Below are 17,194 nucleotides of genomic sequence, written 5' to 3'. Positions count from 1 at the left end.
GCATTGGCCAGGCATGGAACCTTGGGAAACGCCAGATTTTACCTTCACTGTGTCAGAGGATTCCCCTTCATGGACTACTGACTAAGAGCGGCCACTCAGGAAGGCCCTAACCCAATGCATGCATGGTTGGTTGTTTCTAGAATGCCATAATGGTTCAACTTGTGGAGGAGAAGACTGTGGGAAACTTTATTAAACACCCTGGAGAAATCCATGAAAAAACGTCTGTCTATTAACCCTTTTCCGGGTTTGAGGATATGTTGTCTGTGGATTCAAAGAGCTGTGTCTCCTTTACGGAAGCCATGTTAGTGGGTACAATATGTTATATTGATTTCCCCATAAAACATAATGTGACTGGTAACAATGTGTTTGAGTAGCTTACAGCAAATACATGTAGGTGAGATCGGGCGGTTGTTCTCAGGGTTGTACTTGGTCCCTTCCTTATATATTGAAGGTACTTGGCTTTTCGCAAGTCATCGGATATATATATATATATATATATATATATATATATATATATATATATATATATATATATATATATATATATATATATATATATATATATATATATATATATATATATATATATATATATATATATATTGCCGGTAGTGAGCGAGTATATATATCTACAGATGGTACGTGGTAAGGAGTGGGGCTAGAAGAAAAGTTATTTCCATCAATACTCGAGGAGTTATTCCACCAGCACCTGTTTTAAGGGCTCAGGATGAGTAAATGTTCTACCCCACTGTATGTGACGGAGATATTTGGGGAAACTGGATGTTTGTGGGGTGGAAGATATTCCCCATTCACTAATACGTGAATTGATGATTGGAGCCAAGACTACTTTCTGATAAGAAAGATTTGAATTAGAGGTTGAGGATGTTGGATTTAGCTTTTGGGTCTTAATAAAGTTGACCATGACCCATCAGTCCTGAAAAAGATATATTATCTTTTTTCTTGTGCTTGATGAAACTCCAGAAACGTTTGGAATGGCTCGTGTCGGTATCGGTTGGCTGCGTAGTAATTAAGTTGTCAATGTATGACAAGCAAGCATGACGAAGTCCCATCTGGAGAAGTTGTTTGTTGGATTTATATTTAGTTTTGTGAGGTGGGTCGTTGGCTTTCTGCTTTGTGTTATGGAGACGGTTTCTTTACTACACAAATTCCTTGATGCCAGGAGTCATCCGAGTTGCAGAGCCTTATCATGATATATGAGTTACCTTTGATTAATTAAAGTTTGGTGCTGTACTACATTAAGTGCGTTCAGTAATGCTGTTTTTTTATCCCTGTCTCAACTCAACGGACACACTGCAAGCTGGGAACAATACTGTAAACGTTCGCCTTAAAGGCCTAGTTTAATTCTTCTATAAGTGCACCATTCTGCAAAAACACACAAACAAACTAAGAAAAAATAAAATAAAAATAACAACCGTGTATTATTGTACACAATGTCTGTGTATTGATCTTAATGTAAGCCGTAATTTTCTTATCAAATCTCCGATCTAAATATCCTGCTGTGCAGTTTTGGAGGTTTTATTTTAGAAATGGACCCTAAATGGCCCTGAGCCAATAAACAAATAAACAGGAAATTGGCCCCTACTGTGACATCAGTGCAATTAGCAGGTGATGCACAGCAGGGGATTGTCATGCCAGACATTCCTTAAACTAGGCCTTTAAACTTCACGTATTGGATTTATTTCATGACATGTTTGACTGTAAGACGTTTTGTCTTGATTGTATTATTATACGGCAACGCATTTTTATGATACAACAACAAACAAAATGGTAGAAAACCGGCAAGAAATGGAACTTTTGTTTTTCGAAACCTTTTCTCATGAAAGTGCAGAGGTTTGCTAAAGTTATATTGATTGTTTAATATTACTTTAATGTTTATAAAATGAGCCTAATCTTTATACTGGAAAAATATTGATGCATTTGCAGATTTAGTCTAATTCAATAACTGAAAGTTTAATTTTGACATAGTAATAGGAGTTCGTTTATTACAACCTACACCAAACAGAAATATTATCACCGCATCCCGGTACTTTATATCAATACTTTATTTTTACTAACTTCCAAATTATTCTCATTTCATTCAGGAGCTGAATCTGGACTTAGTTCAGTTCCCTCGGCCAGTTGTGATAGAGGAAGTTCGAGTGATACCACTGCAGACCCGTGTTCAGGCAGATGTGCCGGGTGGAGTTAGGCTTGGGTAGAGCTTATTTCATTAGCCTAATAAGTTCAATTTTTCATATAATTTGAATGACCATTTCAATTAGTTTTTTTGTGCAATTTAGGCTGAAGTTTGGCACCATTCCCAATGCCAAAACTAAGGCAGAACACTTGGTACCTAGTCCCAAGAATTGTCTCATTTTGTACCAATTTCAGCCTTACTTTTTCCCCTTGCCTGGATAGGAATTGACATGATAGAGGCATTTTTATTATGCTGTCACATGTTTGAATCAATTTGTATGAATGGGAGTCTAAATTATGGAATTACAGACATAACGGACCATGGACATTACGCACCAGACAAAACATACATTATGGACCATGATATATAATTTTACTCACATTTTGTTTAAAACTTTATAACATACCATTATTGCAGACAATGATTTATAATTTAACTCACAGTTTGTTTTAATGTTATAATGTACCGTATTTTGGGCATTACGGACCATGAATTATAATTTTACTCATAGTTTGTTTTAACTTTATAACAGACCATATTTGCGGACAATGATTTATAATTTAACTCACAGTTGTTATTTTTTACTTATAATGTACCGTATTATGAGACATAATGGACCATGAATTATAATTTATTCACAGTTTGTTTTAACGTTATAACATACCATATTTGAGGGCATTAAAGAATGAAGACAATGGGGTGAATAAATTGAAAAAAATGTTAATAACATTATAGATCATGGTCCGTTATGTTTCTTGAGATGGTCTGTAATTTCCCGAAATATGATCTGTAATGTCCCCAAATCTGGTCCGTTATGTCTGGTCCGTAATGTCCATAATCTATAATGTCCGTGACTCTATGGCCACATACCCTTACGAAAAAAAAGATCAGTAAAACTTTTTTTTTTCAACACAAAAATTATTTGGAACATGATCATCTATCAAAAAACTATAGATCAACCAAAAATTCAAAGCATTTTTTCCTAAAAATACTAATATTCTAATTAGAATATAAGTATTTTTTGAGATCTCTTTTCCTTTGATTTTTTGGTATATATTTAACTGCCGCCTGTGAATAATAATAAGTTTATTTGAAAAAAAGAACAAAAAAAAATCCAAATTTCAATTTCTCACTATATCAAAAAGTATTGACAGTCTGAAATTTGATTTTTTTAACCAACAAGCCCGATGATTTCATTGCCAGTCGGGTCATCCAAAAGAACTTTTTGGAAGTCCGGGACAATTTTCTGTTGCCAAGGGTGATCGGGCTACCGTTAATGTCGCACACTGATAGATATTATCCTATGAATAAGTAAAATTGCTTGCAAGCCCTGGCCACATTCCCCTACAGTGGAATGACAGCCCTGCTTATTAATTTGTTGGTACCGGTATACAACCCTAGCAAGAACATACTTTTTCCCAAAAAATAAAATTAAAAATTCCTATTTCCCTTTTGTATATTTATTTTGAGGTAATCATTGTAAAAAGGATTTTGGAAAGAAATTTGACACCAGTTTGAATTGTTTTGTGAGAAGGGGTTAATGTTTTCATTATTAAAAGCAAATTTGAGCAAATCTTTCACTTTCCTAATCTAGCAATACTGATTATTTCTAACAAAATTCTCAAATTAAGTAAAAACAATGCATTATTCCAAATAAAAAAGGCGGCAGTCAGATATCAACATGCAAATTTGTTCTGACTCTTTTCAGAGCCACAAACCCAGCAAACTTCAAGCTTGAGCTGTTTGTGAACAACTTGAGTAAACCAAATGCTTCAACTTTTGAAAAACTAGGATTGTAAGTATATTCTTTACAGTATGTAACAGCAATGAAATGAACTACGTAAAACAGGCATTCAATGTTTTAGCTTGAAAGTTGCAAATGTCATAAAGAGCCCCAAAAATAAATGAAGACTGTTGTTTTATTGAATTTAAATCCCAAGAATTGTTATGAAAATAATCATGTCCATAAAATGCATGTATATTTCCTTGACACAAGATATTAAAGTGTTTAAATGGGGTCTTCTTAAATTTCTAGTAGAAAATTTGATTAAGTTGAACATTTTCAAGCTTAATGAATATGGCCCCTATAGTTTTATAAGTCATATTAGTAATATGTAGCTACTAAATCATCAAACTAATCCTGCTGCAGGCAATGGTGGTGGTGTGTAAGCTTATTTATATTGTTACTTGCATTCACACCTTACCCATTTGGCAAGTGCTCCGATAAGATTGTCAGTTTTGGAGCATAGTGCTCAGACAGAATGTTAACTGGTTAGAGCTACCCTGGTTCTTTAAGGTGTACCAGTGTATAGCACTGTCAAACAGGAACCCTCCTGGAAATCGTTGAGTATTTTTAGCTCACCAGAGCACAAAGTGCTCAAGGTGAGCTATTGTGATCAGTCTTTGTCCGTCATCCGTCCGTCAGTCAGTCCGTCCGTCAACAATTGCTTAAAAAACATCTCCTCTGAAACTACCTGGCCAAATTCAATCAAACTTCACAGGAAGCTTCCTTGGGTGACCCTCTACAAAATACAACAAGGGGTCACGATTAATCAACAACAACAACAACAAAATGGCTGATTTATGGTTTTGCTTTAAAAAACATCTCCTCTAAACGTACCTGTCTTTGTTCAATGAAACTTTACAGGAAGCTTCCTTAGATAACCTTCTACAAAAATACAAAAAGGGGACACGATTGATCAACAACAACAACAGCAACAACAACAAAATGGCTGACTTTCTGTTTTCCTTTAAAAAAACATCTCCTCTGAAAATACCAGTTTAAATTCAATGAAACTTTACAGGAAGCTTTCCTGGGTGACCCTCTACAAAAATACAATAAGGGGTCACGATTGATCAACAACAACAACAACAAAATATCCGACTTCCTGTTTTTTTTCAAAAAACATCTCCTCTGAAACTACCAGTCCAAATTCAATGAAGCGTTACAGGAAGCTTCCTTGGGTAACCCTCTACAAAAATACAACAAGGGGTCACATTGATCAACAACAACAACCATCTGGCCAACTTCCTGTTTTGCTTTAAAAAACATCTCCTCTGAGTTGTGGCCCTTTGCTTAGGTGAGCGTTTTAGGGCCATCATGGCCCTCTTGTTTAAGTGGTGCAGCTGGGAAATCGAACATGCAACCCCTGAATTGACAGTTAAGTGTTTTACCACTACGACAAGGATCCGTCACTGCGGGCAATGGTTTAAAGCCTGGCTAACTTGTTTATTTTTTGGTTAGTTTACATAGTTAAATTATTTGATTGGTTAGTAGTAATTATTCAATAAAAAGTTGCCAATCAATAAACATTTTGGCCAACTTTGACCAAACCATCGAATTCGTTTGTTTTATACAATTGGCCCCTGTAATTGATAAGAGTGATCTCACACACGTGTTTATTCTATCTGTTCTGTCTGCAGAATGGAATACAAAGCAAATGAAGACATCCAGCTGAGGACAAATGTTCAGGTATGAAATATTCATCTGAGGATATTCAGTTGAACACCGTTAATCCGAAATCAGAGGGACCCAAAAATAATTTCGAAATAACGATATTTCGGATTAACAATTTTCAGAAAATGACAACGAGCGCGAAAATTATAGATGACTTGAAATATTTAGTCGTGAAGATTGCAATGTGGGTTACACGTTACCAATACGATTCATTTAGCTGGAGTGATCTTTCGGATGATTGTTGAATTATTGTTAAAAGAAAGACAAATAATTTGCTATTATACTTTATAAAAACAAGATAAATATTTAAACAAAATGACAGCACATGTATGCATTCGGAACATAGCACAGTTTATAAAGAGCCTTTCTCCATATTGTTCGGTAGCGTGTAGGATGAGCAATGCGGCTATCAAATTTATTGAGATAGACATTTTCGAATGATATTCGGGTTGTGTTAACCAGCAATTATATACACTCTGCATCACCCAAATGAATCGCTCATTTTCTGACATCAAGGGTTGTAACATACTCGTCTTCAATGTCAATTTTGAAAAAGCGAAAATTTTGAATAAATGATGTTCGGAATAGCGATGTTCAACTGTATATTCAAGTATAAAATATACATTTTTAATAGTACAAATATTCATGTATGAAATATTCAGCTGAGGACAAATGTCTTGGTATAGAATATACAGCTGAGGACATATTATCATATAAAGACTTGTTCATGTTTGTTACAGTTGTGAGCATTTATAAGATGTATGATATAATTGTAAGTCAATTTTAGAATATATTTTAATCCAAAAATATCATCTGAGAAAGGGTAATTATGTATTTCAAATATTCAAAGGACAATATTATAAGGGTTTGTTAAGTATATGCATGGGCTGGAAAACCTGGGTGGGAATAATGAGGAAAGGTTGCACTGGACAATGCTACGAGTGACCTTTTCCCTCCACATTTGCCTTCTAATTTGGGATAAATTCCATGAAGTCCTCACCGGTAAGTAGTGCCAAGAAAGGTAATAAACACCTACATTTATATCGTTATTATAATAAGCCAACCATCATTGACCAATTTGCATACGGTATATTTTCTTACAGATACCAACTGATGGGCTGATTCTGAAGGGCTGGTACAACACACTTACAATTGCCATCTACGGTGAACTGACCAGTGTCAGTGTCCAGACCGAGTCCCTCCCTCCACCTCCACCACCACAGCCAAAGAAACTTGGTAACCTCACTTTTCCTTTAATTAATTCAAGAAGTATATAAGCACACAATTTGAGCATTTAGAAACTGTGCATATACCAGATTTTTTTCTTTTATGTCTTTGGAATTGTTTTTTTCCCAATATTGGGAAAAATATTCCAGAGATATTGTAGGAAGTAGAATTCATTCAATCGATTTAGAAATTATGTTGTGAACTAGTTTCTAGAGATCAAAAATCGATCTGTGTATTAACATATGACCCTTTATTACTTTTTGCTACAATTTATTGGCTTTCTTAACCTTGCTTCAGTTGCATCAGTACCACAAGGAAGTCAGACACCCGGTGTAAAAATAGAGCCTACCAGCTCCACCCCCCTGAGCATAAAGATCGAGCCAAAGATCGAGCCCAAGGAATGGGATGCCACATCACAGATGTTGGCCCAGCCCCCGGTGGTGATTGCCACGCCCCACACCACACAACACCCTCTGGACTACATACAAGAACAGCTGAACCAGGCTAACCTCCAGGTAGGAGAACAAAGAGTAGTGACTTTGAAAGAATACTTATTCTTCTAATTGACATTATGGTATAAAGTTCATTACCCATTTTCAAAAAAAAATCCCAACAAAAAACTGGATTTTCAACAAACATTTGAAGGCAAATAGATTTGGGAAGATCATAAATTCCCTGTTTAATGATGTTAGGTGCCAACAGAGGGTCATAAATATCTGTAGGACAATCAACTATTCTTGCTCAGTATAGAAACTGCTGAGAGGGGAAATTGTAGCCTCAATCGGGATTGACCTTTACTAAATATAACTATGAAAAGCCGAACAAACTCTCGAACTAGTTAAATAATAAAATGAAAATGGAGGTGGATTTTGATTCATATATTGTACAACAATACAGGAAATATATCATAAATATCTATATTATACAGTTAGATTTCAAAGCATTAACGATATATCGAAACAAGGAAAACAGTTTATGGCAATTAACTAGAACATGTCATCATGGCAATATAAGCTATATTGCACAGCTTAATTGGCAGCCAAGAAAACACATCGGTGTGAATCTTAATTTGCATGGTCATTTAATGTACCAAAAATATTTGGAACTTGTTTTATAGTCTGCTATCGTAAAAGTACGGGGACTGTTTTATAGTACATTTAAATGTTATTGACATAAGATTGTACGCAGGGTATTGTAATCACGATAATGCCTCTGGTGCTAGGGGCAAATTGTAAAAATAAGACAAAAGAACCTTATACACAATACAGTTGCTGGCAAAAGGTTTATTATCTTATTTATTCAGCATAATAACAACATAACAACGAATATTCATGTATCGATTTTGACGTTTGAATACCAAATGTTTAATATAATATTTGAATATTCGTTTGCATCCTCAGTATTAAGGGAGCCCTGCTGTGTAAAAGTATTATTTTAAAACGTCTTGCAAATATTTCACCAGAGGATGACTTGCACGCTGGTTCTTATTTCAATTACTTGGAAGAATGTTGGAATTCGGAAGTCAAGTTGTTCAGGCATTCTTTATCTTGTTTGGCTCGTTTTGAAACAGACAGGAGTCTTGAAATTGATTGTGATTTCTTCATGTTTAACTCATTACACTGTTTAACTTTTGTCACAATGAAGCTGAAAGAAATTAGTACAAACTGTAAGCTTCATCATACTTTCCAGTCTTCAACAATGACAATCACTCCCAGTCTGCAGCCCCACCCCATAGTGCTGGTTGCTCCCACTGGCTTACCCCCAGGACAGATGTCACTAGGGCTGGCCCAACCCATTCAGGACTATCCCCGCCCCGGGGAGTTCCCTAGACATCCCGCTGACACCGACAGATTCTCCCCAGGTTAGTTATGTTACATCACGAAAAAGATCCATAGCATACAAGCAGCTTTCTGCATTCAAGTAAAATAAAAAATAAAATTATGACCAGGTTTTGAATGCCAACTTTGTATCAACATTTTAAATGTATGTGTTTTTGGACCATTTATTTCATACCTCTGGTCCTGTCAGATGGGCATGGAGGACGAGAGAGGTATGATGACGGACGAGAGAGAACAGACTCCTGGAACTACCATGATCAGGACAGGCGCTCCAGGGACTACCCAACCTCAAGGTATACACCGCTTCTTCACTTTTTACTAATGAAATAAACTATTAATGCTTAGAAAAGGACAGTCCCAAGAGAAATATTAAATCCTTTATTAGCACTTGTGAAATACAAGTTCATAATACATCATTCGTCAATATGCTTGGATTGTACTTTCAGTGAAAACAGGCTTATTCTAATTTTAATGTTAAGATTTTTTCTACAAGTTCAGATTTTAAGTTAATTTATCTTAACCAACTTTGCAGAACAAACTTAGAGGAAATGTTAAAACTCTCAATTAGTCTCTTTGTAATATTGTATTTTTATCAACATGGGAGTCATTAATTTCCAGAGAGGGATCTCGTGACCGTGACCGGGAATACCGTGGCGATTACCGTGATGATCGTGACCGCGAGAGAGATTGGGATCGGGACAAGAGAGATAGGGGAAGTAGAGACAGGGACAGTAAGGAGAGATACGATGATCGGGGGGACAGGGGACGGGGTTACGATGAGAGGAGGGATCGGGACTTTGATAGGGGTGATAGAGATAGGGATTCTAATAGGGATCGGAACTTTGAAAGGGATCAGAGAGATCGAGAGATGAATATAGAAAGAGAAAGGGGGCGAGACTATGATCGTGACCAAGGTAGGGAGGAAGGCTACAGAGAAGGGGAAAGGGAGAGGGAGCTAGAGCTTGAACCACAGACCATACGTGTGATAGGGCGGGACATCCGTGAGGCAGGTTTCAGAGACAGGACACGTGATGACTTTAGGGACATGTCGAGAGACGTGTTTATGGAGACGGAAGCACCAAGGAGCCCTTCCATAGGGTAAGTGATCATCATGGATGCTATGTTTGGCCAGGATGCCACTTATATTGGTCTCTTTGTTAGTATTAACATCTTGGTAAGCTCAGCTGTATAAGTGGGATTTTGTCTTTATGTATTACATGTTTATATTGACAGTAGTTTATGAAATCATTCATAAATATTTCTGAGGTTTTGATTTCTGGTTCATTTGGAATTCCAAAACATTTACAAATATGATAATTTCATTCAGTAAACTTTATGTTCAGGTCAAGGTCAAGGTCATTTAGTGGGGACAGGTTTAGTTCAAGGTCAAGATCAGCATCTCCAAACAAGGCAAGATCAAGGTCCATTTCACCAGATAGGTATGTAATATATGGTATATTTTTACTATGATTGGGCCCTTGCCACTTGTTAATACTTCTGCAACAGAAAAAAATGAACAAATATTCAATTGTTGTTTTAAGGAATGTAATGAGTACTTGAGCATCAGATTATGAGATGGATTAATCACAGATTAGATACTAGATTCATAACCAGGGTGCTCAGAGTAAACAGATGATTTAAAGATGTTTTTTAATAAAGATTTATTTCAATTAACTTGTTTTAAAATGAGATAAACAGGTGATCAGAAGTACTGGCATGTTGCCAACATTAAAAAATATGCATACTCTTAACAAACAAAAGATTATTGATGCTATCAAATTTAATGGCGCTGATTTTTTGTTGGCAAATGATATTGCCAAAGCTTGACTAGTGTTATTTTTAATTATATTTTTTTTCAATCTGCATAAAATGTGCATACTTTAAACACCCCATATTTCTGCAGGCGGGCTGCTTCCAGTATGTTGTCTGCTCAATAAGTTAATAGCTGTAGAAGCCTTTATCTAATCATCACCAAACTTGGTCAGAATGAAAATTGGCATAATATCTTGGACAATTCTATATCCACATATATTGCTGTTATCACGTCTTAAAAATATCATTCATTGATTTCACATTTTAAAACTCGTATTCACTGGAGCAGACTGGTTGCACAATTTCATATTTTTTCATCAGTTTTTTTCACAACAGATCAAACTGTTTATTTACACAACAGATTTTGTTTATAAAGTTTCAAGGATTGAAAGTCAATCTGAAGGTTGTCCAAATACTTGCATATCAATATCTACTACTTGTTATTTCTAGTTTATTTGAGTCATAATTGTAATCATCTGAGACATTAATAAAACTTGGCTTGTTGTTCCTACTCAGATAAATACAAATGTGTGAGAAAGAGTATGCTGTTTATAGTGTTTAAACATACTACCTTAATGTGCCATACTATATGCCAGTTGTCAAAATTATCTCAATCCTGTAACCCTGTACTGTAGGTTGCTCTTCCATTTCTTGATTTTATATAGCAAGGCTTGTTGAAATTTGCTTAAGGCAAGCATAAGTTTAAGGATTTGTGCTTGTTCATCCAAAAGTCTTATTTCAAAGACTGATATTATGAATGTCTGCAGGGTTGATCATGTGTCAGCCGGTCGGGAGATATACAGAGTGAAAGACAGCCTTCCTGAACAGCCACTTTCACCATCACCAGACCAGGATATTAATGGTACATTATATTGCTTCTCCGTGAACGCTATACATTCAACTTGAAGAGCAATTTGGTATTCCATATTCAATGTATACTAGCAGTTATATTGTCTTGCTACTGAGCTTGCTGCTGTAGTGACGTTATAAAGAGTGTTTCTCCACGAAAGAAAAAGCTGTGGGTTTCATTCCCACCAGATGCACATAGCATTTTTTCATCGAAAAATTACGGGTTATAGAATGGCGAAAACCGGCCGGCAGGTGGTTGAGCGGGTGGGCTTACGCACGGGCGTGCGTTAACAATTTTTAAAAAACTTTTCATTTATGTAATTTATGGAGTTTTTATCCAATGGTTATCAAACTTTGTCAGACAATTTGTCGGCATGTTATCTTGAATATATGTGAATATGGGTCATCTTGGGTCAAAAACTAGGTCAAATCTTTAGAAGAAATATTTCATGGTAATAAATTCAACAATTTTTATAAAATCTTGATGAAACATGGTCAGAATGCTTGTCTGCATTATATCTTGCATATTTTTTAATATGGGTCAACCCGGGTCAAAATCTAGGTCACTAGGTCAAATCTTAGGAAAAATATTTCCACGTCATAAATTCAACATTTTTTTCATATCTTGATGAAACTTTGTCAGAATATTTGTCTGCATAATTTGTCTTGCTTATTATTTTTTATCGGTCATCTTGGGTCAAATTCTAGGTCACTAGGTCAAACCTTAGAAAAATCTTTACATGTCATAAATTCAACAATTTTTGTCAAATCTTTATGAAACTTGGTCAGAATATTGGTCTGCGTAATATCTTGAAAGTTCTTTAATATGGGTCATCCCCGGTCAAAATCTTGGTCACATGGTCAAATCTTAGGAGAAAGAATTCCACGGTCATAAATATTCATAATTTTTTGTCAAATCTGTATGAAACTTGGTCAGAATATTTGTCTACATGTTGTCACAAACATTTGTAAATATGGGTCACCTCAGATAAAAAACTAGGTCACTAGGTCAAATCTTAGGAAATATTTTCCCGATGTCATATAAAAAAAATTGAGGAAACTTTTACAGATTTTTTTTCTCCAGGATATCTTAGTCACATTAAAGTATAATAGAATTTTAGCAAAAATTACAGTTTTTTTCCTGCAGGCTATTGAATTTTTTTTTCTCCAATTTTCATGACATTTTGTTACCTTACATACATACTAACAAAAACACCTAGACAAGACCACATGATGGCATATTCATTAACCTCAAACCACATATTGAACTTCAGAGTGTTACCAATCTGCATGCTAAACATGGTCAAGTTGTTCATCTGGAATTAAGGTCGTCAAAGCGTTTTTCACTAAACTGTTTACCGTAAACCAAATGTTAGATTACTGGTCTCCTAGATCTCCTCACACAACTTCCAGCCAATGACAATACACTGATAGCCCTTGGGGACTTCAACATTGACCAACTGAAGCCCAGTGCAGACCGTCACAATCTTCAGGAGCACATGGACTCTATCAATCTAAAGCCTTCACCTACATGTGAAACTTCAGACTACCACTCTGGCTTTGACCATATATATGTCTCAGATATGCCTCACAAAACAGATGTCATGGAAACCTTCTCGACTGACCACAAAGCTGTCTGGATTGCCTTTTAAGTGTTTACCATTATCTTTAAGGGTTACCATTTCATATAATCATGCCTACACAATGCTTACCTAACCTATCAATATCAGTCAACAACTATATTCAATTGCTATTTTATAAACATGCATCCCAATCATGAATTTCATATCTATCCATATTTTTTTAAAAACTTAAATTTTAATTAACTTTAAAAATATTTGTCTACATGAAATCTTAGATGATAAAGTGTGTCATCTAGGGTCAAAAACTAGGTCGCTGGGACAGATCTTATTGGAAAAGCTGATGTATTTATAAAATGTTCATTTTCCTCACACAAATGGAATAGTTTCTGTTGATCAGGTTATTTGTATGAATAAGATCTCCGATAAGTATAAATATGGGTGTTTTTGGTTAAAAATACTAGGTCACTACCTCAAATCCTAGGTTTGCAAAATTGCATCGTCAAATAAAAAATCCGGCTTTAATGCGGCGTTGCCCCATTGGCGTCTTGTGTTTAGTTTGTTACACAAACAGTTTTTCTGCAATATAAGCACTGCTGATAAGCATTTTACTATATGTGTAAGGGCTTTATATATACCTTTATCTGGAAACAATAATAATCCTAGTACAATGTGCACTTAATTCATTTGTGTAATTAGTATGATATTTTAATCATTTCTAGATGAGTGAGGAATCGGACCAGCTGTTATGGAATAGAATTTAAATATAATATTAATATATGAAATTCCTTTGAGTGTTGTGTCATTTCTGGATGAGCAAGAAGCCAGGGCATTTGACAAACTGTATGTTTGATTCAGGTAGGGAGCCCATTACAGATATACATGTTGTTATGGTACAATGTTATTACTTTGAGCGCTGTATCATTTCCAGAGGAGCGAGAAGCCGAGACATTTGAGCAGCTATCTGTGGAGCAGGTGGGAAGTCCTGTAGAGCAGGGGTACATGTCGGACGGAGACTATGAGGCCATCTCATCAGAGGACGAGCTCATTGATATTGATACAGAGTTGGTACGTGTAGCTGAGATGATATAGACTTTGAAAGGAGGGTAGGGTTTATAGAAAACCTTTGGTGACTTCATTACTTGATATTTAAAGTTTGCCGCTCGTGAAACTCCTGTCTCATGATGTGTTAATGTCTCAGTCTATGAAATGTATGCATTCATGAACGTTTAGATTATGAAGGTGTGAAGAATAAAATAATTAATTTTTGTAGTGTGAATGCAAACATTTCTTCACCAATGTTTTCTTGTAGAAGCTGGTGTGGTGGCATGCTATCATCTTTACTCTTTGTGTTCCATGTTCATAACTTCTCAAATTTTATTGAAAGCATACACATACATGTGCATGTACGATTATCATAAGACAACTACACATAACCTATGATCTGAGTAGACATGTATCGTAATGTACATCCTAACCTACATGTATCATACTAACTTGGAAGAGCTGTTAATAAAATATTTGGATTAAGTTCTTGCTAATATATGCTTAAACTGTCTCAAATTTTGATGGAATTTTTAATACACCTTTTCTGTTCTAACTGCAAAGTATTCAAAGCTTGTCTATTCAACAATTTAATATTAAGTCATGTTAACCATTGCTATGACAGCTTGGTTGAATGCATATATCCCAGTCAACACTAACATGCCAAGCATTTGATTCAAATCAAGAATGTCAAGGACATCAAGTTGAACCTTGTTGAATAATGTGCAACTGAAGGCCTTTTTTTGAGTTAAAAAATTTAGTTTTGATTGAAACAAATCCCCTTACACAGCACTCTGAATAGGCAAGCAGAACTTCTCTTGTACTATATACCTTGTATATTATACTTAACTGCTTTTAGTGTTTTGTAACCCCACTGTATATTTTCTATCTAGCAGCGGTTCGGTTTTAGACTAATACCATGGCGTAAACGTAGCTGTGTGAGTTATCCTGTCTTATGTTCCCCTGTTACTGCATCAAGTTCCTTAAAATCAATCTTGGCTTTTGAATACATGTCACTTAATTACAGTGTTTGCATTACATGTTGCAATGTATATTGTGGATAGTCAAAAATCATTAAGCACATGCCATGTAGTGCAGTGTTTGTTTAAAAGCCACGATTGGTTAAGTATTTGCACACATCCTATATTACTTGTTATCAATGCAAGTCATTGTGAATTGTTTTCTTGTTGTTATATCAAAGTTTGAGTTCAATTGATGAATTGAACATTAGAAGTAAATGTGGTCTAGTGGTATAGGTGTCTGCCTTTTACCAAAGATGTTGGTGCGATCCCCACCAGGGTGAGAGTGGTATAGGTGTCTGCCTCTTACCAAAGAAGATGTGGGTGTGATCCCCACCAGGGTGAGAGTGGTCTAATGGTATAGGTGTCTGCCTCTTGCCCAAGAAGATGTGGGCGCAATCCTCACCGGGGTGAGAATGGTCAAGGTGTCTGCCACTTACCCAAGAAGATGTGGGCGCAATCCCCACCGGGGTGAGAATGGTCAAGGTGTCTGCCACTTACCCAAGAAGATGTGGGCGCAATCCCCACCGGGGTGAGAATGGTCAAGGTGTCTGCCTCTTACCCAAGAAGATGTGGGTGCAATCCCAACCAGATCCTTGCAAGGCATACTTTCTCTTGGCTTCCCAATAAGGACACGATTCTAGTTTCCACCCTGTAAACAGACATTATTCAGAAAAAAATCATTACTTTTTCGCTGCATATCATCTCAGGGCTATTCCAGCAAAGCATATAACCCATGGAGGGAAGTCAATTATTTCTTAGTATATAGCTAGGTGTCTTTTTTCACTTATTTGGACACCAAAAAAGGTAATTTTGCTTCTGTAGGAGGGGTGGTATAATTTTTAAGTGATATTTAAAAATGCCTTCCCCTGAGGGTTATATATAGAGAGAATAGCACATACATGCTGAATTACAATTCATTAGATATCAGCCTTTGTCCTACATGTTCACCTGAAGGAGATTTTCTACATGTATAAGTGTGTAATAAATGGGCTGAATCCTAATTTTACCATGTATTTAATTGTGAAATAAAAACATTCTTATAAATAGAAGGGCTTTGATGATTTAAGTAACATTGTTCCCTTTGTATTATTAATTTTTCTTTTTTAAAATGTGTCCTTTCATCTTCTGTATAGTTTTAGCTTGTATGAGTTTCAAAGATAAAGGTTGATGTATTGTACTAGTCCTTGAGTCATTGCTGTCCATGGCATTGGGGTCAGCATATAAAAACTTAACCTTTGCCATAATTAAAAAAAAATGTTTAAGTATTTACATGAAACTTGATCAACTTTTACCAGAGACGAACTTGATACACATGTAACCAACCAGAGACAATAGGCACTTGTACAGCCAGGGCCATCACTCTGGCTGGAACTATTGTTGAGTTATGACCCTTTTCACCACATAAACAACAGATGAGTCTGTGGTGCTCTACTATAAGTGTTTAGTGTAAATTCCTCAGCATGCAAAAGCTCCTCATATGAAGTTCATCCGAAATGCATTTGACTCATGTGTTTGTATGTTTGTAGGGTATCGACTATGAGATGGAAGAAGAGGCGTTCAGCTACATCACCTCACCTTTCAACCCCTACCAGTTTGAAGCAACCTCCCTGACCGTAAGTCAAAGTCAGACTTGCATATTCAATAAAAACATAGCCAATACTCAATGTTGACAATAGATGACATGTCATGACAAAAAACAGGATCATCTATCAGCAACACACCAACATTTGTGTGTATGTTTGTGTGTGTGTGTGTGTGTGTGTGTTAGGCTTTGAAGTTTGTTGATCTGCATTATCAATGATCATATGATAGATCAATCAAATATGTTAAATCTTTCATGTTTTGTGAATCAAAATCATTATCTTTCAAGATATGCAGTTGCAATTACTGATGTAGAAAACAAAGGTATCAATATTGCTTAAATTAAGATGTATTAAACCACACAAAATATTTCTCTCCAATAAATTGAACTGCTACACAAGCTAAAGCTTGCAAATTGAGTATCACAAATAAGCAAACATGAAGCACAAATAAGCAAACATGTAGCACAAATAAGCAAGAATGTAGCACAAATAATAAAGTTTGTTGCAAAAATAAGCAAGAATATAGCACAAATAATCAAGTTTGTAGCACTTAATAAGGATAAAAATAGCACAAATAAGCAAAAT

General features: G+C 35.7%; 1 protein-coding gene across 1 annotated transcript in view; it reads left to right on the top strand.

Moving 5' to 3' along the window:
- The first annotated feature begins 1,771 nt into the window (after positions 1 to 1,771).
- The window catches only part of LOC128243457 (protein virilizer homolog), a 44,513-nt gene continuing 29,090 nt past the window's right edge, over positions 1,772 to 17,194 (top strand). Inside the window, exons 1-13 of the mRNA XM_052961247.1 lie at positions 1,772 to 1,851; positions 2,103 to 2,215; positions 3,906 to 3,992; positions 5,621 to 5,669; positions 6,758 to 6,890; positions 7,179 to 7,396; positions 8,571 to 8,742; positions 8,910 to 9,012; positions 9,338 to 9,817; positions 10,063 to 10,158; positions 11,299 to 11,393; positions 13,892 to 14,028; positions 16,553 to 16,639. Coding sequence (XP_052817207.1) covers positions 1,786 to 1,851; positions 2,103 to 2,215; positions 3,906 to 3,992; positions 5,621 to 5,669; positions 6,758 to 6,890; positions 7,179 to 7,396; positions 8,571 to 8,742; positions 8,910 to 9,012; positions 9,338 to 9,817; positions 10,063 to 10,158; positions 11,299 to 11,393; positions 13,892 to 14,028; positions 16,553 to 16,639 — 1,836 coding nt within the window. The 5' untranslated portion in view covers positions 1,772 to 1,785. The remainder of the gene's footprint in view (positions 1,852 to 2,102; positions 2,216 to 3,905; positions 3,993 to 5,620; positions 5,670 to 6,757; positions 6,891 to 7,178; positions 7,397 to 8,570; positions 8,743 to 8,909; positions 9,013 to 9,337; positions 9,818 to 10,062; positions 10,159 to 11,298; positions 11,394 to 13,891; positions 14,029 to 16,552; positions 16,640 to 17,194) is intronic.

The sequence above is a fragment of the Mya arenaria genome, chromosome 8 (assembly GCF_026914265.1).
Source record: "Mya arenaria isolate MELC-2E11 chromosome 8, ASM2691426v1".
NCBI classification, from domain to species: Eukaryota; Metazoa; Mollusca; class Bivalvia; order Myida; family Myidae; genus Mya; species Mya arenaria.
Note: the sequence above shows the minus strand (reverse complement) of the source record. Positions and strands in the feature narration are given on the sequence as shown.